The 23,263-nt window shown below is 35.4% G+C and overlaps 2 protein-coding genes across 3 annotated transcripts in view; both read left to right on the forward strand.

Moving 5' to 3' along the window:
• Nucleotides 1-6,760, forward strand: part of cdk14 (cyclin dependent kinase 14) — a 226,228-nt gene extending 219,468 nt beyond the window's left edge. For both annotated transcript variants that reach the window (XM_058747722.1, XM_058747724.1), the window contains one exon: nucleotides 954-6,760. The gene's annotated coding sequence lies outside the window, so the exon portion shown is untranslated. The remainder of the gene's footprint in view (nucleotides 1-953) is intronic.
• A 6,528-nt stretch (nucleotides 6,761-13,288) lies between these two features.
• Nucleotides 13,289-17,967, forward strand: fzd1 (frizzled class receptor 1). Its single transcript, XM_058748159.1, has one exon. The coding sequence runs from the start codon at nucleotides 13,642-13,644 to the stop codon at nucleotides 15,265-15,267; it is 1,626 nt and encodes a 541-aa protein (XP_058604142.1). The 5' UTR covers nucleotides 13,289-13,641; the 3' UTR covers nucleotides 15,268-17,967.
• The last annotated feature ends 5,296 nt before the right edge of the window (nucleotides 17,968-23,263 follow it).

The following is a 23,263-nucleotide window of genomic DNA, read 5'->3' on the forward strand; positions in this document are numbered from 1 at the left end:
GCAACAAAGAAAGGAAGAAAATCTGAAACGAGAGAGTAAGAAAGAGAATAACAGACTGCCAGAGAGAGAGAGAGAGAGAGAGGTCGGACACACAGAGACGCATGCATTATTTATTAGCAGTATGGTCAATGGGGAAAAAAAGAGGAAGATTAGCCGAGAAACAAGCGAGCCGGATCTGCCCTTCCTCACACACACACACACACACACACACTTTCCTCTGCATCCCATCGTCCTTGTCACCAGAGCTGTGAAGCTGCTTTAAAGATGTAGTTCATCCAAATACATCATTTAATATAGTTTAGGCAAAACACTACATGTGATTAGGCTAAAAATGAACTAATAGACATCATACTTCACCAGTTGATAGATTGCATGAAGAATTGCAAACTTTTTTTAGTATTACTAAGTTTTCTGAAATGTTTGTTTAAATATACAAATGAAGCATCATCTAATTACATATGCACTAATGTGCATACATTTCCAGAAGATTAATCTGAACATTGGATAAGTCCTGGCTTAAAATTATTTTTTAAACATTTTCACCATGTTTAAGGAGTAAACTGTTGTATAAATCAGTGTGAATAATATATGAACAAACTCAGTAAAAGCCTTCTGAATATAGATAGGAATAAAACAGTTTTTTGGTGTAAGTGCTGCTGAAGTGGAGAAAGAAACTCATTTTGAGAAAACAACCTTTAAAGACATGAATTGTAATTAAAATCTACAGACACAAATAGATAAAGTGTCACAAAATAAACACTTAAATGTGTATTTTGGATGTTTTCTTTCCATTAGCCTGAAACAACATATTATGGAAAGCCAAACAGCCCAAAATCTCAAAATTGACCAGCGCATGAAAATCAGTGTTTTGCCTGTAGTGTCTCGTCTTAAACTACAGTTCCTAAAAGTGCACATCAGGACTGACGTTGAATGTTTTTGTCTCTTTTTTGCAGGTTGGCGCTGTCAGCCGTCAAGATGGAAAAAGGACAAAGAGGAGAACGAGACGGGAACGGCTCTTCATGTTTATTTAAATTATTTCATTTCTGGCTGGTTTGACCTTCCATGTGGGAATGAGAGCAATTCAGTCAAATCTGAGTTTTACCATCAGGAATGTCACATAACATTCCCACATCGACGGCATGCGAACAACGTCCGGACTTCAAAAGGCAATTAATACGAACTGTTTGTGTATGTAGCTACCTATATACGAATGTTTGTACAGTTAAATATGTGTCTATCTGCAAGAACATACCAAATGCCCTCCCGCACACAATCAAGCATTATCGAGACCAAGCTGGCATTTCACATTTCCTGCAATCTTCCACATTGTTGGCTATGGTACGGTCCAGCTGCACTCCCAATAACAATGACAATAATTCCCACAGTAATAACTAGGGATGCACCGATATATCGGCCGATAATTATCTGCACTATCAGCCATCGACCGATTATTTAAAAACAGCAGATTTCCTGTCAATCAAAAGGTGGCGGAAAAACACGTCAGACAGCAACTTGTCTTACGTTAAATTTAGGGCTGTCAATGTTAAAGCAATAATAACGCATTAACGCAGCGCTGTTGAATCAGCAGCCCTATAAATCACCCATAGTTCAAGCCAGAGTTGCCAGATCCAGTTTCCTATCCAATAATCACAAAGATCTTTGTGCTTTGTTACTTCTAATAAATAAAACAAAGCCTCAGCTTACAAATCATGTACATCTTATTACTAAATTCAAACAGTAAATGCCGTTTTGACACTCTTAAATGTAGCGTGATGTACTGCTGTTGTGCTTCAGTTTAAGGGGTAGCACAGAGTCTTTCCACGCGAAATTAAAATGAATGAACATCTGAAGGTGTTGAAAGATACAGTACAACCTACCAGAATGTATCATGTCTCATGTAATCACTCAGTCAGCGTTTTAACCAAAATAAAAACGCCAAATAAAACAGGTTATGAACAATGTCACTTAACGTTGCATTTACCTCTGGAAAGTTAAACTCTAGAGGGAGCTTATTTACTGTTAATTATATGTTTGAATAAATCTTTCATGAAGACAAGTTTTTACCTTACATTGTATACAAACGTTTTTAATTTGAGTGTGATGATTATATCTGAAAATAAATGGCATTGAATATAGTTTTGTTGTTAATTTTAAGCTCTAATGAGATGTACCAAATGAAAGGCTCCCTGTATAGTTTATAGCATTAGCTTTTTCCTAAAGAAAATGTAACTATTGGCGTTGGCATATATTCTGAATAATCGGCTGTCAATTTCAGCAGATATCATTCTGAATAAACAGTATCAGCAGATATCATTTCAAATAATTGTATCGGTATCGGCAGATATCTTAATAATTGGTTATTGGTATCGGCAGATATCATTCTTAATAATCGGTTATTGGTATCGGTAGATATCATTCTGAATAATCGGTATACACAGATATCATTCCAAATAATCAGCTATCGTTATTGGTATCTGCAGATATCATTCTGAATAATCGGCTATCGGTATCTGAAGATATTCTGAATAATCGGCTATTGTATCAGCTAAGAAATGTAGTATCGGTGCATCCCTAGTAATATCGATAATCGCACTGACGATGTGGTTGCAGCCTGATGGTGCACATTCACTCACTGCAGGGAATGCGCTAAAGCAATGAACACCATCACTAACGGCAGATAACTGCGAGTCTCGTGTACGTCTTTGTGCGTTTACATGTGCGTTGAGTGTTAAATACAGGCAATACGCTTGCACTGGTGCTACTGTGCATGAGAAAGAAATTCACTCGTCCACGTTTGGAAATGAATCTGTTCCATCCGAAGGCCCATGACAATCTTAGAACGAATTGCACTCACTAACTGATCATTAAAACACCCCAAACTTTACTTTGAACTGTTAAAGGATGTTCACACAGGACGTGCTGTTTTTTTTTTTTTTAATTGTCTGTCTGTGCTAGATGGACATCTCTGTATCTTGTTGTATGAGTGCTGCTTTTATGCGTTTTGCAGATGCTTTTATCCAACTTAAAGTTGACACATTGTACACATTCATGCATTAACTGAGATTCGAACCCATGACTTTGTCGTTGTTTGCACTATTACTATTTACTATTTAAGCTACAGGACTACTTTAGATTATCCGCATTAGATTCAATACAAATTCACAATTCACACAAAAAATCACTCTGAAAAACAAAATCAGCTAAAAACAGTAAACCTTTTTATATGAACATATGATTGTTTTGTTTTTTTTATTTACAGTTAAATTTTTATGTATTTTCTATTTAAATTTTTTGTATTGTTGTGTATACTTTCCTAAATCTCAAATTTTAGAAGCATGTTACTTCCAACAGCAGGATCATGGGTTCGATTACCAGCAAAAGTCATATACATGAACTAATAAAAATGTACGCCTTCAACGCAGCGTACGTTTCTTCAAGTAAAAGCATCTACCAAATGCATAATGAATGCAAATGCCAAACAAAATACAGATTTATTTTTATTTTGGGTCTGAGCACCTGCTTTTAACCATGATTAAAATTGAAATGGGTAAAATTGAAAAGTTTAAATTGAAACAGAAAAATTTTGTACACACCAGTGTCAAAGCTTTCCATGCATGTTCATGACCCTAAATGAGAAAAGAAATCATACAGTTTCAAGAAAAGCAGGTTAACTGGTAACATAACATAAGGATAAAAACAAGTTTAAAGAGTCTTTTCTAGCGGTTTATAAATGCAAGAATGCATTATGTGTGAACAGTCCTTTAGCATTTCAAACTGAAGTGTTGTTGATGAAGCTCTAATGCATTTCTCGAACGTCTTTTCGAGATGGAGTTTGATCTGAAGAACCATCCCAAAGTGCACTACTCCCCCGGCCTGTGTATCTGAATACTAATACTGCTCTTCCTGTTCATGTCCGTCCATTTGGTTTCTGTACAACAGACGTTCAACATAATAATATAATGTCCATTTGGGTACGGTATTTTCTCTTTCTGTCAGTTTGTCGTTAAATATCAATAAATTTTGCTTTCTAAAAGTGCAAGAGCTAATTGAACAATAGCAATGTTTGGCTCTGCACTGTTAACATGGATCGAATAAACAACTAAAATAAGTTCAGATTTGTGCAGTAACGCACCTGTTTAGTAACAGATTATTTAATAAATCAGAAGCGAATGGAATGTGTACAGACGTGCATGACGTCCAGTGACGCATCACGCCTTTGCAGTTATTATACATTACAAATCTAGACATGATACATTTTTTTTAAATTATTCATATTTGTGCAAAATGAACTTCTTGATTCAGCTTTAGTCATAATGGTGTGACTAACAGTCAGAGGACTAGTTAAAGAGCAATGATGTTTATGGGCTTTAAAAGGTCAACGCTTTCTGCGAATGCACTTTTCAACATGTTTGTGCAACATTCCAGCTTATAAGGACGTGTTTTGCACCTGCAAATTCGGTCCGGCCACGTACACACCGCATAACCTGATTATCACTCGTAATCCTGAATTTGAGCAACATTTTGGCATCTCATAAACTAGAAACATGATTAATAGCAGTCTAACCCGATGGTGTTTGCTGCTTCGAACAAAATAAATATTAATAAATAAAGACATAAATGTAGTTTAGCACCCAATTGACTAAAGGAATAATGTAGATTAAATAAAAGGAAACATGCACTAAAATACGGTGCACAAAAGTGGTGCAAATCGGTGAATTCAATGCTCTAAAACACACAAAAAAGAGTGCAAATATTCTTAACATCCTTAAATCAAGATACATTTATTTGAAGTGCATAAAGATATGATATTAAATATTGTTTTCTGAAAAAATATTTTTAAAAATTAAGAAATTATCAAAATTTTTGCTTAAAACAAGAAATAAATGTCAATGAGGTCAGAAAAATAAACTTGTTTACCCTTTGAATTAAGTTTTAACATTGGTTGGTATTTTTATGTAAGCTTGTTTCCGCCACGGGATAAAAAAATAAATAAAAAAAAGATATAAACTATAATAGTATATATTATAAATATAAACTAAAATATAAAAGGCTGAATTCTGAGTTTATATCTGGCGATTTTGCCTTTTTTTTTTTTTTTCTTTTACAGAATTGGCAGAAAATTTAGATAAAAATGTGCAATTACCTTTTTTATGTTTTTATTCTGACGGAAAGCTTCGTTTTTTTTTTGTTTTTTGTTTTTTTTCTTGTTTTAAGTATGAGCTCAATTTTGATAAATTTTTCAGAAAACAAAACTTTATCTCAGTAGTTTGATTCAAGATAAAAATACTGAGGAAGAAAAGGATTATTTTGCGATGTTGGTGAAGAGGAGTGACACCTGTATCGATCTGCAGTGTGAACGTGGCCTTTATTCAACGAACCATTTTATACTTACATATGCTCAGAAATGAAGAGACTGTTTAAATTTTGCAACTACAAAGAGAGCTGTGATTCTGTGGAAACACAGCGTGGCAGAGCTGTTTAATGCCTCCAAACCTGTTGCGGCATTAAAGGACTCCAGCCAGTATTAGCAGCCCAATAATTATTTCCACGCTACGTGCTTGAAACGTGTAAGAGCTCCTCCTGCCTTCGTGGCGGTCGCAGCTTTACATGCTGTATTTTATCGCCACTTTAAAGTGTGCAAGAAAAAGGAATGGAGAAAAGTAATAAACAATTCTTGCACATTTAGCACTGTGACGAACATACAAAAGAGAAGAGATATCATGTTTGCATAATCATTTGCGCTTGCTTCAAAGTTGATTATTTATGGAAGCCAGTTTCTGCCACTGAGTAAAAAATAAAACAAGGTAATTGCGACTTTTTATCTCACAATTGACTTTCTTTTTTTTTTTTTGCAACTGCAAGTTTACATCTCACAATTGACTTTTTTCTTTTTTCTTTTGCAAGATATAAACTAAATTGTAAGAAAATAGTCTCTTTTCCCTCAGACTTTGTAACACACAATTGCGAGTTTATATCTCACAATTATGACTTTCTCAAAACTGCCAGTTTTAATCTTGCAATTCTGACTTTTTTCTTGCAATTACGAGTTTATATCACAATTCTGAGAAAAAATTGAACTGCGAGGAAAAAAGTTGTGATTACTTTTTTAACCATTTTTATTCAGCGGCAGAAAGGGGCTTCTATAGTTAATAAATCAATATATATATATATAAATGTAAATCTACCATGAAAAGGGAACAGCTTTAGATTCCCGGTTTGCTCTGCTGTGGAATGTGCTGTCAATACCTGTTATTCTCAATTCATCTGTGAATATTTAATCTTTTTGTAATCTTTGTTATATACTAGGCTGTATATACAGTATATATAAGGAGGTTCATATCCTCGACTGGTTCATATCCGTATATTCTCGTTGGGAAACAGGCGTGGAGGTTGAACATGCATCCGCTTTGCTGAACACTGAATCTGTGTTTTCGCTTCACTTGCCTATATCTATTTTTCTTTTTTGTAAGATGCACTGAAATAATGCAGACTTTTGACGAGCGGTTCTGGAACCTAGACGTGTAACTGGTCACTTTATTACGAACGAAACTTAGACTATATTAGAGTAGAGATTGCATTTTATGTTAGAAACCTGTATGTAATGTTATTATGGAAGATGTAATGTCCTTCTGTAAATGTTGTTTATTGTTGTTTTACCTGAAATAAAGTTTATTAATGCTTCAAATCAACCACTGTTTTCACTATCGATGATAGTGCATGTGCATATAGCATGTGACTCATATTAAACCATCTTCACAAACTGTGATATTTGCTTTTGCACACTCTTAAAAATAAAGGTTTTTTAGTGGCATTGATGGTTTCACGAAGAACTTCTCAAATCAGTGCAATCTTTACTCTGCACAAAAGGGTCTTTTTTATAAAGGAAAAAGGTTCTTTGGATTCTTTTGACACATTATCAGCGAGTTTATGTGCATGTTTTACACGTCATCTTTTTCTGGTTTGGCCAGTCCAGTCTATTCCAGAATTATTCAGATCTGAACATCTCAAGCTTTTCTGGATTTACCATTTCGTCTGATGATTTTCACTTTAAATGCACCAAAATTAAAAGAAATTAGTTTTTTTTTTCAACTGCTTAAATCACAAAATATACTCATCACACAATTTCTGAAAGCTGACACTCAAACAGCAGAAGCACACACCAAATCTGCAAAACCAGACACTAATTCTCAGCATTTGACTCAGTTTTCATAAAACACTTTTTGCAAAAACACAACACACAATTCTCGATGTAACACACACAAATCTAACAGGAATGATCTTGATCTCCTTTTTCAAACACAACCATTTAAAACGCCGCACTAATTCATCAGTGCTTCACACTAACTCCTCACATGTGCTTTACTTAACACCAACGAATCATGGCTTTAGAATAGACCACAGGTCAAGTTATACATTTTTCTCAGTCGCTTCTTGATGCATCTCTCAGATCAAAAATGAAATTCTCAAAAGTACTTATTCAACCTCCACATCATCTAGTCACTCGTGCACATCATAAAAGCGATTTCTCGTTCTTTTGAACAAGTTGCGATTGCGTTCATGCAATGTACATTTGTCTGCGGTTTCCTACATTATCAGTTGCTAATGTCATGTTGCTCAAAATGTATTCTGTAGTTCTCAGTGCAATAGTCAGACCACTAATACAGTTTTTAGATCATACACTTTCCAGCGCCAGGCTGAGAAGAATTCCTCAATGGGATTTAGAAAAGGTGAATATGGGGGTAGGTACAAAACTACAAATTGTGGATGGGTGGCAAACCAGTTTTGAACCAGAACAGCCCGGTGAAAACTAACAATTTACAAAAAAAATGTAGTACAGCATGATAACCAACCTCATTCAATGCAGTGCAGTAAATGGATGGCTTTTTTTTTTTTTTTTTTTTTTAGTCATACGTATTTTACTGTACATTACTGTAATGCTAAAATAGTCATTAGATTGTTGCATACTTGTTCTCATTTCTGAAGGTTCGGATTATGGACGCCACTGTAAATCGACTCAAGTTGGGCTGGACTCTCAGTCTAGCCTCTCATGGTCAAACCGTGGTTGGTCACATGATCAACAAGTGTTGCCCTAATCTCATCAGCGATGGCTCTCCTTCCTTCTCTTCTTTGCCCTCATCCTCTTCTTCCTCTTCCTCTTCCTCCTACTCCTCTTGCTCTCTGTCCATTGTTGGCGTCCATTGTTCAAAACAGGTATTCTGACCTTTGACCTATTTATAGGCCTATACTACAGTAAAGCAGTGATTGGTTGGTTATCAGTTAAGCAAGTAGTGTTTGCACATGTGAGGAGTGTGTGTGTGTGTGACCTGGTGAATAAGTGTAGCATTTTGATTGGTTGTGTTTGGAAAAGGAAAGCCTGTTAGGTCACTGTTTTTGTGTTTTAGGTAGAGAATTGTGTGTAGTGTTTTGAAAAAAGTGTTTTATGCAATTGAAAACTGAGTCAAAGGCTGAGAAATAGCTTATTGTTTTGGAGATTTGTTGTGTAGTTTTGCACTTTGAGTGAGAGGTTTCAGAAATCGTAAAAACTGTAAAAGTGTAACTGTGAATTCTATCCAGTCTCTTTCAATCAGTATTGTACATACAGTACACTGTAAAAAATGACTGATTTTAACGGTAAAAAGCTGTGACGCTACAGTAAAAACCTGTTAAATGGTTAACGGTAAGTTCCTGTTAAATTTACAGGGAAAACCATAAACTGACGTTCCCAGAATTCCCTGCGTTGCATTTCAAATTTTGTTTGAATTTGATGTTTTTTCTTTGAAATAACTGTTTCTTTCTATGTTTTTTTTTCTTTCTTATCAGTTATGTTTATTAGGGTTGTATGTTACATCTAATGTTGTTAAATTAATGTTTATTGCATATTTCAGTTTACAGGTTTTTTTTCAGCTGTTTACACACATTTTCAAAACTTTGCCTTTTTTTCAAAACTTTACACACAAATCCAAGAATTGCACACAAAATGCAAAATGCCTCACATCTCTTGCAAAATGAAGCACTGCATTCAAAATATCACAAACACATCTCAAAATCAAACATTTGTCTTACATTGCAAACACTTTCTCCATAATATTATATTTTTGGATGCATCATATACACAGTTATTCAAAACATAAAGCTCTTCTTTCATGAGCTCCTGTGTACATTTCTGTACAAGATTGAAAGTAATTGGCAGAGAGATGAAAAATTCATGGTAAACATGAACGCAAGATTGAAAACAAACTTTTTTTTTTTTTTTAACTAAGCATTCGTGGTTCTGAATACAGTATCACGCAGTAAGAAAGAAAGGAAATACATTGTTTGCATCCATTTTCAAAACCTACAGTTTTTCTCAGTCGCTTTGGTGCATTTCTCGAATTATCCTTACTGTAATACTGGCAAAGAAGTGTGCATTTCTCAAAACAATCTGTGCAAACAGCACCACACACAATGGATTACCTGCGAAAGCCTGTCACTTACTCAAAATCTTTAGTTCGTCTCTCAAAAGTAAGTATTTGTCAATGAACATATCAGTGCATCAGAATGAAAAGTCCTTGAGTCATTGTTCACAAACAAGATCGTCAAAATACTTAGTCATGTTGTCAAAACACTGCACTCTGTTAGTATTACCTGATGAAAACTATGGCAACAGTTTAGATGACGGTTACTGTACTGAAATGCAGAAGGCTGCACTTCTTATGTACGCCATATATCCATTTCAAAAGTACAAATTTACACATTACTGTATGTGTGATATTGATTGAAAGAGACTGGATCGAATTCACAGTTACACTTTTACTAGCGGTCTGACTTGCACAGAGAACTATACATTTTGAGCAACATGACATTAGCAGCTGATAATGTAGGAAACCACAGACAAACTCACATGAATGTATCAAAGCAATCACAACTTGTTCAAAAGAATGAGAAACTGCTTTCATGATGTGCACAAGTGACTCGATGATGTGGAGGATTTTGAGAATTTCATTTTTGATCTGAGAAATGCATCAAAGCGACGAAGCAAGAAACACTGTATAACTTGACCTGTGGCCTATTCTAAAGCCATGATTGGTTGGTGTTAAATAAAGCAGTGAGTGTTTGTGCGTGTGAGGAGTTAGTGTGAAGCACTGATGAATTAGTGCGGCGTTTTAAATGATTGTGTTTGAAAAAGAAAATAAAGATACTTCCTGTTAGATTTGTGTGTGTTACATCGAGAATTGTGTGTTGTGTTTTGCAAAAAGTGTTTTCTGAAATTGAAAACAGTCAAATGCCGAGAATTAGTGTCTGGTTTGGTGTGTGCTTCACAAATTTCTTTCAGAAATTGTGTGACAAGTAAAGATTTTGTGTGTAAGTAGTTGAAAAAAACTGTAACATTATAACAGTTAATGAAATTACGGTATTTAACTGTAAATTTAAGTTAAAACCGTAAAACCTAAAATGTTGTTACCGTATTTTTTACGGTAGAATTCCGGCAACCACAGCTGCCGCTTTTTACTGACAATTTTTTTTTACAGTGTGATGTGTAAATTTGTACTTTTGAAATGGATATATGGCATACATAAGAAGTGCAGCCTTCTGCATTTCAGTACAGTAACCGTCATCTAAACTGTTGCCATAGTTTTCATCAGGTAATACTAACAGAGTGCAGTGTTTTGACAACATGACTAAGTATTTTGAAGATCTTGTTTGTGAACAATGACTCAAGGACTTTTCATTCTGATGCACTGATATGTTCATTGACAAATACTTACTTTTGAGAGACAACTAAAGATTTTGAGTAAGTGACAGGCTTTCGCAGGTAATCCATTGTGTGTGGTGCTGTTTGCACAGATTGTTTTGAGAAATGCACACTTCTTTGCCAGTATTACAGTAAGGATAATTCGAGAAATGCACCAAAGTGACAAAGAAAAACTGTAGGTTTTGAACAATGGATGCAAACAATGTATTTCCTTTCTTTCTTACTGCGTGATACTGTATTCACAACCACGAATGCTTACAGTTAAAAAAAAAAGTTTGTTTTCAATCTTGCGTTCATGTTTACCATGAATTTTTCATCTCTCTGCCAATTACTTTCAATCTTGTACAGAAATGTACACAGGAGCTCATGAAAGAAGAGCTTTATGTTTTGAATAACTGTGTGTATATGATGCATCCAAAAATATAATATTATCGAAAAGCTGTTTGCAATGTAAGACAAATGTTTGATTTTGAGATCTGTTTGTGATATTTTGAATGCAGTGCTTCATTTTGCAAGAGATGTGAGGCATTTTGCATTTTGTGTGCAATTCTTGGATTTGTGTGTAAAGTTTTGAAAATATAAATCTAAGCAGTTGGAAAAAAACTGAAAATGAAAGGTTCATAAGTCCTGTCTGAAGTGATTTAGCTGGAATGCTACACATTTAAAATACAACATGTTGTGTTATTTACCCTCCAATAGAAAGTCCGGTATGAGCGGCTGAACTGGTAGCGCATTTCGTGTTTGTTAATAAAAAAATATTACACAATAAGACCAAATGGCAGAATGAAATCTTTACTCAGGCAGAAGTTGTTTTGTATTCAGCCAGTATCCAGACTCTTAGTGAAGGCTGTCTTTACATTCCCCTGTCAGAGCAAATCATGTTCCTCTCATTTCTCCTACAGACACTCACAGTAGCCAATAGGAGGACAGCAATCAGGGCTGCATGTTAGGGACCGTCTCTGTTTTCTTGTATGGCAAGCAGATTTTTTCATTGACTTCTACTGTATGCTGTCATTATTTATTGTGCTGAACTAGATGGATATGACAGCAGATTTGATAAGTTGTTTTAACCCTTCTTGAGAGATCTTTAAAAGCCATTTCTAACCATTCAGGGTGTAATTCTACATCTAACTTTAGAACTCGCTCCCCAGTTAATATGTATGTATTCCCATATGTATTCTTTTCTGTCTTCATTGCTTAATTTGTGTTATATGCAACTGTAGTACTTGTGACTGGATTGGGCAAATGTCCACTTAATTATTACTTTGTAATGAGTATGTGTTGTATTGGTGTACCTTGTAAAGCGTCCTTGAGCCTGGGAAAGGCGCTATATAAATGAAACATATTATTATTATTATTAAATCTGACTGTTCAGTAGATGAAATACACAACCAATGTTATCCTAGAAATTGTTTGCTTTATTTTCAGTGTGTCATCAACAGTCAATAAAGTCCACATCAGTATAACCTGTTAAACGATCAGCTTTGTTTGCATTAGTGTTAATTAAATATCACTCTGACTGAAGTCCATCAGTAAAGGACTATGTTTAGAATAACATTCTCACAATATTTCAGTATATAGCGTGCGTACTGAGCACTACTCACCGAGTTAAACATACAACATGATGAGGTCATGTGACAAAAATATTTCACATATTTATCATTACATACTGTATGTGTACTGTTTCGTTTACAGTATACCGTGTATACAGCACATAATGTGAAGTATTCCGTAAGTACACTGTAAAAGTGATTTTAGAAGTTAGAAGAACAGAAAAAAAAATACTATCTCAATCTTTCTACTTCTTAATTTCACATTGCTTGCTGTTTCTCTTTAATTATTTGTGAAATGTACTAATTTCGGAGTTAAAATCGTTTCAAAGTAAAAAAAAAATGTTTAATGTAGGTTTTATATTGTTGAATTAAGCAAATATGTAGACGTATTTGACAATAAAAATATAATAGCCTTCTCTTTTACTTATTATTTTAATATCTAAAGTAAATGCATTCCGTTCAACAACCCTGTTAACTCAAAGAGCGAACCTTAAAAGAACGTAAAAGAACACAAAATGAATTATAGTCAAAAGAAATCCCAACACCAGTGTTTTTCAGTAAAGTTAGTACTCCATTCTGAATTAAATTGGTGGAAACATTGCTAAATATATATATATATATATATTATACTGGTAAAGTTATCAGATAAAATGAGTCCCATTCAACAACCCTACACTGTAAAAAGTGATGTTGACTTTTTTTTTTTTCGCAATTGTTACTTTTAATTAAATGATAATTTAAAAAAAAATAAGTTATGTGAATTGTCAAGTTCACTTAACTTTTTTTTTATTATTATTATTTACTTAATAATTTTAAGGCAAGGGGTTTCCTCAATTTTTTTAAGTAAAGTCAACTTATAACTTTTTACAGTGTATTAAGTCTAAGAACGAACGTTAAAAAAACGTTTAAAGAACGCAAAAGATCTCTAAAGTCAACAGAGATCATGCGTTCCGCTCAACAACTCTACAAACTCGAAGCGCGAACGTTAAAAGAACGTAAAAAGAACGCAAAACGAACCGCGGGCGAACGAAATCCCGACGCTCCCTAACGCGAGCCATCTGTCCGTAAAGCCCCGCCCGCGTTTCGCTTATGAACAGCAGACAGCAGGGCGCCTGGAAACAGGTTTGAACAGCTCACAGAAACTCTGACACGACACAGCGCAACTCTTTATTCGCCTCTCAGACGCTCGTGTGATTTTCTTCACGCGCTCCGCGATCCGCGTCCGGTGCGCCGCTGCACTTTCCCAAAAGTTTCCGTGGACCGATTTGACAGGATAAATCGACAAAGGGAGTTGGAGGGGAAGACTAGCGCTGGCTGGCGAGCTGGCTGTGAGGAGACAAACCGCAGAAGGAAAGTATGGCCGCGCACGGTGCGTCCGCGCTCTTCCTGCTCGCCTTTGGGATACTGGAAGCGAGCGCGCAGTACGGAGAGCGCGGCATGTCGGTTCCCGAGCACGGCTTCTGCCAGCCCATCACCATCCCTCTGTGCACGGACATCGCGTACAACGAGACCATCATGCCCAACCTCCTCGGCCACACGAACCAGGAGGACGCGGGGCTGGAGGTGCACCAGTTCTACCCGCTCGTTAAAGTGCAATGCTCGCCGGACCTCAAGTTCTTCCTGTGCTCCATGTACGCGCCGGTTTGCACGGTGCTGGAGCAAGCGCTGCCGCCGTGCCGTTCGCTGTGCGAGCGTGCGCGCCAAGGCTGCGAGGCGCTTATGAATAAATTCGGTTTCCAGTGGCCAGAGAGTCTCGCCTGCGAGTCGTTCCCGGTGCACGGCGGAGAGCTTTGCGTGGGGCAGAACACGTCTGAGCGGAGCGCACCGGTCAACCCGACTCCAGAGGTGACCCAAGCTACACCCGAGCATCCCAGGAAGGGGCGTTTTAGATGCCCAACTTCGCTTAAAGTCCCACCGTACCTAAACTACCGCTTTATGGGCGAGGAAAACTGCGGCGCGCCGTGCGAACCCAAGAAACTCCACGGGATGATGTACTTCAGCGAGGATGAGCAGAAGTTTGCGCGCATTTGGATCGGGATTTGGTCGGTTTTGTGTTGCGCGTCTACTTTATTCACCGTCTTGACTTATTTAGTGGACATGAAGCGCTTTAGTTACCCGGAAAGACCCATTATATTCCTTTCCGGGTGTTATACGATGGTGTCTATCGCTTACATCGCCGGATTTCTGCTGGAGGACAAAGTGGTTTGCAATGAGCAGTTCGAGAATGAGTTTAGGACAGTGGTGCAAGGCACCAAAAAGGAAGGTTGCACCATTCTGTTCATGATGTTGTACTTCTTCAGCATGGCCAGCTCTATCTGGTGGGTCATCCTAGCGCTCACTTGGTTCCTCGCAGCCGGGATGAAATGGGGTCATGAGGCTATTGAAGCGAATTCGCAATATTTCCATTTAGCAGCGTGGGCAGTGCCAGCCATCAAGACCATCACCATCCTCGCCGTGGGTCAAGTTGATGGAGATGTGCTCAGCGGCGTTTGCTATGTGGGCATCAACAGCGTTGACGCGTTGCGCGGATTCGTCTTGGCGCCGCTCTTCGTCTATCTGTTCATCGGTACCTCGTTCCTCCTGGCGGGCTTCGTGTCTCTGTTCCGCATCAGGACCATTATGAAGCACGATGGCACCAAAACGGAGAAGCTGGAGAAGCTGATGGTGCGCATTGGCATTTTCAGCGTCCTCTACACAGTTCCAGCCACCGTCGTGATAGCGTCCTATTTCTACGAACAGGCCTTTCGGGATCAGTGGGAACAGACGTGGAGCGCTCAAACGTGCAAAACGTACGCGGTGCCTTGTCCCGTGCACAACCCGCAGATGAACCCGGATTTCACGGTGTTCATGATCAAGTACCTGATGACCCTGATCGTGGGCATCACGTCTGGATTCTGGATATGGTCTGGAAAGACGCTTAACTCGTGGAGGAAGTTCTACACGAGACTGGCGAACAACAAACAAGGAGAAACAACAGTGTGATTTAACTGCTTTTTATTATTCGCTTTTTCTGATGGAGAAAACAACTGTTTAAAGGACGCCCTTCGCGTTGTACATAAACTTTGTGATTTTTTGTAAGTATATATTTGTATTTAAATCTCACCTGGATGTTCTTTTTTTAATCAAAGGAACTTTTTTTGGACAAGCCGTATCGTTTTGGAGATTATTTATGCCTTTTCTCTTGGATTATTCTGGGTGGGGATCTGTTTTTTTTATGCCTGTATGTAAAACTGTGTCTTTTTATCGACATCAGTATTTCCACGGGCAAATATTCAAACTTTTTACATGCAAATAATGCAGAAATAATAATAACAATAATGTGTGTGAATTGTGCACCCAGCACTTAAGGCTGCGTATCATGGGAAGAATTGAGCTTTAAATTAAAGCTTTGGGACTGAGATCAGATTAATTGTTTTATGGAGGCTGAGACTAGGAGCTAGAACAAAAACTTTAAGTACCCATGGTTGATATGTGCTTAACCCAGCCTAAACCGGTTTGCTGGTCTCCTGGCCTGTCCTGGCCTTGGACAGCAGCAATCTCAGGCTGTTTTAAGATGTTTTTTAAGATGTAAAGTTAAGTGCCTTTTTCAATTCGGAGCAGCATTGGGGTCAGGCCTGCTCCTGTGTTCAACTCAAAGAAATGTATACATGTTTTTCTTCAGTCTGTAATGAACTTTGGTGATGTTTCTGAAGGGTTTGTGTTCTCCTTTGGCTCTTTTGCACAAAAGTACCTCTAAACATACAGCTAGAACAGGATGGACGGTGTTTGCAATGCACTTCTCAAATATTTTAATGTCTGTGTTGGTGTTGTAACTAATCCATGATGTGAAAATCGGGATGTAGACTTTCTGATGGACATGTGTAGAGGTAAACCGATATATCGGCCTTTATTTGGCCCTTTTGAGATGATCAGCAGCGATAACCACATCTGCTTGTTCTGTGTATCATTTCCAAAATCTACCAGCAGGCCTCTTGATCGATAATGCAATTGACTTTTCAGATCATTTTATTGATTTTTAACAGTGCTGTCAAATGATTAATTGCGATTAATCGCATCCTAAATAAGTTTTTGCTTTCATAATAGATGTGTGTGTATGGTGTATATTTATGTAGAAATGTATGAATACACACACATACAGTATAAATTTTGGGTGACACTTTATTTTAGGGTCTCTTAACTAGTTGCTTCTTAGCATGCATATTACTAGAATATTAGCCATTTATTAGTAGTAATTAAGCACATATTAATGCCTTATTCTATACGACCTTATTCTACATCCCTAATCCTACCCAATACCTAAACTTAACAACTACCGCACTAACTATTAATAAGCAACAAATGAGGAATTTATTGAGGGAAAAGTCGTAATTAATAGTGAATAAGTGTTACTAAATTCTGAAAATATTTACATGTATATATTCATATAATTTACATTATATATAAATATAGTTCATATATATATATATATATATATATACACACAAAACATTTTTCTTAAATATATACATGCATGTGTGTGTGTATTTATACATAATAAATATACACAGTTCACACACATATATTATGTAATCAAAAACCTTTTATTTTGGATGTGATTAATCGTTTGACAGCACAAATTTTTTAAGTAATATCGGTCTGTGCTCTGGTTATCGGTATCAACATAAGTTATTAAAAAACCCAAATTACTCAAACAGTTTAATGCCTGTGTTGGTATATATACTAATCCATGAACGTGATGTGAAAATTGAGATGTAGAATTTCTGATGCATATGTGTAGCGGTAAACCGATATATCGGACGACCGATATTTGGCCCTTTTGAAATGATCAGCAGCGATAATCATGTCCGCTTGTCTTGTGTATCATTTCCAAAATCTACCAGCAAGTCTGTTAATGGATAATGCAATTTGTTTTCAGACATTTGAACTGATTTTTAAGTTGTATATCGGTCTGCGCTGTGGTTATTGGTATCAACATCAGCTAATGAAACCCCCACGTCAAGCACTACATAAGAGTAATTCACATCATCCTGTTCATAATTCTTCAGGGTGCTTTTTTAAAAGATGCCCTTTACTGAACATCAGATAATGTTGATTCTTGATTGTTTATGGTGATTATCTCATGCAAATGAATGTTTTTGTTTTCCCAAAGGAATCTCTGTTTAAGGTGATTACAGAAAGCACTGGTAGATAGAGGCCTGCTCTTAAACTCCTGTTCTTGTGAGATGCGTTTGCATGGATCTGAGATGTATTTAATCACGCTAGCATTGAAGCCTATATTATGGTTTTCTACACCGGTGACATCTGTTACTTTCTTCTTTCTCATACTTCTGCTTGTGATACTATTAAAAACCCTTTATATTTATAGACAATAGTTTATATATTATTCACTTCTTTAAAGAATAAACTTCACATTTGTACAAAATGTTCTTTTGTTATGGCAAGTGAGTTTGTTTTGATGGATGATTGTTTATTTTTAATTATTCATTTTGTTAATACTGTCACTTCGCTTTTCTGCTTATGTATATGATATTTGTCAGATTGAAGCAGACTTTTAAAAAGTGTTTTTAGTAACTTCAGTTTAGCTAATGCCTACCTAATGCATTGGGTTTCATGAACTAACAATAGTTTTTAATGCATTTATTAAAGGAATAGTTCACCCAAAAATGAAAATATCCTGAAGATGTGCTCACCCTCCCATCACCCAAGATGTAGATGAGAAAATGTGGTGTTTCATCACTTGCTCAGCAATGGATGCTCTGCAGTGAATGGGTGCCGTCAGAATGAGAGTCCAAACAGCTGATAAAACATCACAATAATCCACAGCACTCCAGTCCATCAGTTAACACTGAAACAAACCCATCATTACAAGGTTTTAAACTTGTTTAGAGCTGTTTTAGACTGTTTTGTCTTGTAAACGCTGCTTGATCTGCAGATTTCTCTCCTGATTCAGACCAGAACACTTTTTCACTGAAGGAAGCGTTATTATGGATTATGGACTCTATGGTATTTTAGTTAAAAGCGTCTTAATGCTGGATTTGTTTCAGCTTTTGTCTTCTCCAGATGTTAACTGATGGACTGGAGTGGTGTGGATTACTGTGATGTTTTTATCAGCTGTTTGGACTCTCATTCTGACGGCACCCATTCACTGCAGAGCATCCATTGCTGAGACATGCAGCGACACATTTCTACAAACCTGATGAAGAAACACACTCATCCTCATCTTGGATGGCCTGAGGGTGAGCGCATTTTAATTTTTAGGTGAACTATTTCTTTAAAGTTGCACTATTGTTTCTTTTTAGTTCATGATCATTCATAATGCATGGATGATTTAACGTCAAGCAAAACTTTTAAATGCAAACTTAAATGTCATATCTAACGTTAACATATTCAATCACATTGTCAAGTGTTGGTTAGGTGTTTGGTTATGTAATTCAGAGCAGACTGTACTGCATATGGCTGCAGGTTATTTGTGTTATTCAAACAGACCATAAATGCTCATTGTCCTCTAAAGTGTTCAGCTCCTCTCATGTCTATTGAGTTGAACAGGTCTGGTCCTGCTCTCTAGCTTTTGAGAAACTCTCAGCAGTACATACTGTCACTTCTGACAACATTTTAACAGACAGTTCAATGAGCAGACTGTGATATGGCTGTCATCATCAAAGCCGTGTGCTGGTATCAATGCGTTATTGACTGAAAATCCTCCCCTCCAACGAAGCTTTGAAATCTCATTCGCTGATTCAAAAATTACACTGAACTTGATTTTCACGTGTTAAATTAAAATATGCAGCATCACGAATGAGATTTGAGTGGAAGATAACAGTCACATAGCATCATAAATAAAGTCGTGCTGTCATGCTTTTATGTTTTATTGACAGTTGTGGTCACTATAAAATGTTTTATGCTGAAGGGCTCCTTTTGTGTTGAAAGTCATACAGGTTTGGAACGACAAAAGGGTGATAGAACAGTAAAAAGTAACTTTGGTAAGAACGCATCTGTTAAACAACAATGTAAATTCAGTGGGGTACAAAATTAATCAAAAAGATAAGATAAGAAGTTTAACTTGTGCTTAAAATCCTTTTCCTGATTTGGTGTTCCTGGTCAAAATTGCGTGTAAATCTCTCATTATGCTGTATTATCACCATATTTTGGATTCGATCTTTTTGTCAACTTGTTTTCTTTCAGTTAGCACAGGTTTTGCATTACATTTTGAGCCTGTTTGATCGTAGGCCTCATTGATCTGGGCTCATGCACCTCAGTTTTGAGCCAAAATTATCCACAAATGAGTTGTAATTATCCTACAACTAGTCAGGTTCAAAAAGTAATGCAAAACCTATGGTTAAAGAAAACAAACTGACAAGATTGAATCCATTTTTTAGTAGGCCAGTCATTTTTTAGTGTAACAAGGTGGGGGAAAAAGCTCAAAAAAGTACAAAAATTATCATATTTTTTACACCGTGTGTGTGTAATGTCAGTGAGTTTTACTCCAACGTGATAACATTTTCAGGAAAAAGAAAATCCTCTCTGGGTCAAAATGACCGGAAAACATGAGGATCTGCATGGCTCTAATTATTTAGATTCATTCCATGGTGATGGAAAACCTTGAATTTCAATGCATTTTAAAACTGTGATCTGTACTAGCCTGAGGGTGAGTACATTTTCAGCAAATATTCATTTTTGGGTGAACTATTCATTTAATCTGTTAATTTATAAATTCACTATTGTTCATTGTTGGCTCGTGTTAGTTCAGAATGCACAAATAAATGAATACCTGAAAACATGGAAATTTCAATGGTGATTTCCAGGTCCAAAAAAGTCATAGAGATGAGTAAAATCTTGAAGAAGTGATGGAAATGTCCTTTTCTTTCCAGTTTTGTATTGCTCTAAAATATTTCATTTTGTTACTTGATATTGCTCAAGTAGAAACTTAACCACAAACCACTGTGAACTATCAGCCTGCCAGACTGGAGATAATCATATTCTTAATATAAAAGTTGAAATCTATTACAGAGTCTTGAGAATGCATTGGTCTTAAAGTGTGGGAACCCAAAGTAATGCATTTGATAAATTTAATATGGTTATTTCATGCAAACAAGCCCTGCATTTTTATGGCTTTGACACGGCTGCTAGAGGAAACTTTTCCATTTGACTCTACACTCTTAAAAATAAGGGTTCAAAATGGGTTTCTAGGGCATCACTGCAAAAACGGCCTTTATTTTTAAGAGTGCAGGAACAGATTGTTATTAGTGGCGTGTGAATCTGATTGTTTCTGCAGCATTGAGCCCAAGTCGACCTGTAAGTGTGTGTCACATGCCTTCAGCCCGGACTGCACCCTCTGAAGCGGACCGGATCAGCTCAGTCAGTGTTTGAGCTGCCGCTCGTGTGTTTTCCAGCGGGTGCTGACTTGTTGAACAAGAGTGTGGGCGGGAAATGTGAAATTAATCCTTGTAATACTGAAAACTCCTGCACATGATTCATATCTGGGCTTCACTGAAGCTCAACACTCGTGTCACGTGCTGCTTCCACCAAGTGGCAAACCACTTTAACTATTTCTAGTATGCATACTGTGCGTCGTATGCAAATTGTCTGTTTGCATGAAATACTCGGATGATACTGTATCGAACGATGCAATGCACTCAATTTGACTTTGAGTTCTTTGCAGTTTTATTTTATTATTGAGATACTATTTTAGTTTCTATTAATATTTAGAATTAGTTTTATTTCCTGTTTTAAAGCTTTAATAATTTTGTAGCATTTTTATAGATTTTATTATATTAAGTGTATTATTTGTTGTATTCTATTATATATTTGTATTATCATTTTAGTACATCAAGTTAAATAATTTTTTTTATTTTTAAATATATTTTATGTTTATTTTATTCTAAGTAAAGTTTTTATGGTTTTGGTTTTAGTTACCTATAATAACCTTGGTGCATTGCTTTTAAATTTGCATACACTCAAAAATACAGTATTTAGGCCCTAAAAAAATGTAAAAAGGATATTTGGATTTATGTATTTAAATTGTATGTAAAATGTCCATCCGTTTGTATTACACAATTTTAAAATAAACTAATAAAATTAATGTGATGCATATTTCAAATGAAAAAAATGTAAATAAATAAATAATCATTTAGAATAATATATAATCATTTAAATAATTATATTTTCAAAATATATTTATGCAAATTGCTTTAAATCAGCATAAATCTGTTAACTGTAAAAAGTATGAGCATGGTTAAAATACGGCTGGCAATATTCAGTTAGTTAAAATATATGATAATAAAACAAACTGGGTTTATTTATGATAAATAAACCTGGTTTTTGTGTATTTAAAACATTAGTATTATTAAAGAAACCTGTTTCATTTCATAAAATATTATTGTTAATGTTAAAACTGATTAATCCAAATGGATGGAAATATTTATATTCAATTAAATATATGTTTCATTTAAGCCTATGTACTGTATATAGGCTTAAATAAAGCCTAGAGAATATATGTGTCATGTTCAGGCGATCTGCTCTCGTGTAAACAGCAGGACTGATGTGTGTGTTATAAACGAACGTACCATTACATTTTCCAGCCTGGAAACCCCTTTCCGGAGAACTCGCCATCTCATGGAAAATAAAAACCACAAAGATATTAAATTACAGCCTGTTAGCTCCAAGCATTTCTGCTCTGATGTGAAGTTTCTGATGCAAACAAGAAAGAATAAGTCTTATAAGGATATAATGGATTTAGGAGTTCCTGTCTGATTCAGATTTGAAATATTTTTGGGGAAATCTGAATAGAGATTAGGTGTAATTATCTGATTAGTGCATGAAATACTTCGCCAAAACACTTCATCAAGTGTTTTCTGTGGTATATCTGACCTTAAATTATTTAAAGATTGCTGTTGTTCCCTGTAATCATCTCATAACCAAAGAAAACGCTGATAGGTTGGAAAAATGTTTCTGGATTCTTTTTTGATGGATAAATTTGAAACCAAATTTATTATAGTTAACTAAAACTAAAACCACAAAAACTTTACTTGTTGACTATATAAAATAAAAAAACTAACTGAAATAAAATAAAAATAAATAATTTCAGCTAGCTGCTTAGGATCTACTTTTTATTTAGTTTAACTTGATAAGTAAAACTAATTAAAAAAATTAATAAAACATTTTCAGTCATAAATTGCTAGCAAATGTCACAATTATTTAACAAAGAAACAGCAAATAAATTGTAAATTGAACATGAAACAAATAGTATTTTCTTGTACTCCACTGATAATGTTTTTACAACTTAGAAAAATCATTTTTACAGTGTGTAGACATAAAAATAAAATAAAATAAAAATGATAAAAAACAACTAATTACTAAAACTTCAAATAAAATTAACATGAAAACAGAAAAAAATTCAAATGAATTCAAAATATTAATAAAAACTATAATAGTATCTCAATGATACTAAAATACACTGCACATAAGTTGGTGTAGAAACAATTTTCGCTCAGAAATTTCACAAATAAATACAAATAAAGGACAACACATTGAAATAAACATGAAAAATTATAAACTAGAAATAGTGCTCGAATATTGTAAAATGTACTCAATCTTCTTTTATATACAACTTAGAAAATTATATTATTAGAGTGTACAAACAAAATATATATATTTTTAAATGTATAAAATGACAAAAAAAAAAGAATTACTCAAACTTTCAATGAAATTTAAATGAAACTAAAAATATATAATATTTATTTAAATATATAAATATTTAATATATGCTGTAGAAGTGACTGTTTGAATAGATACAATAAAATAGATTAGATTACTTTAAAAAATACTATTTCAGTTTTTTATTTCAAAATTTCATGTTTAATTCAGTGTTACTTGCCTTTTCTTTGTAATAGTTTATCAAATTTACTAGCGATTTCTGAGTGAGAATTGTTTCAATACCATTTTTTTTCCATTGAATAATATTGAATATTGAAATATTGAT

This window comes from Onychostoma macrolepis, chromosome 16, assembly GCF_012432095.1.
Source record: "Onychostoma macrolepis isolate SWU-2019 chromosome 16, ASM1243209v1, whole genome shotgun sequence".
NCBI lineage: Eukaryota > Metazoa > Chordata > Actinopteri > Cypriniformes > Cyprinidae > Onychostoma > Onychostoma macrolepis.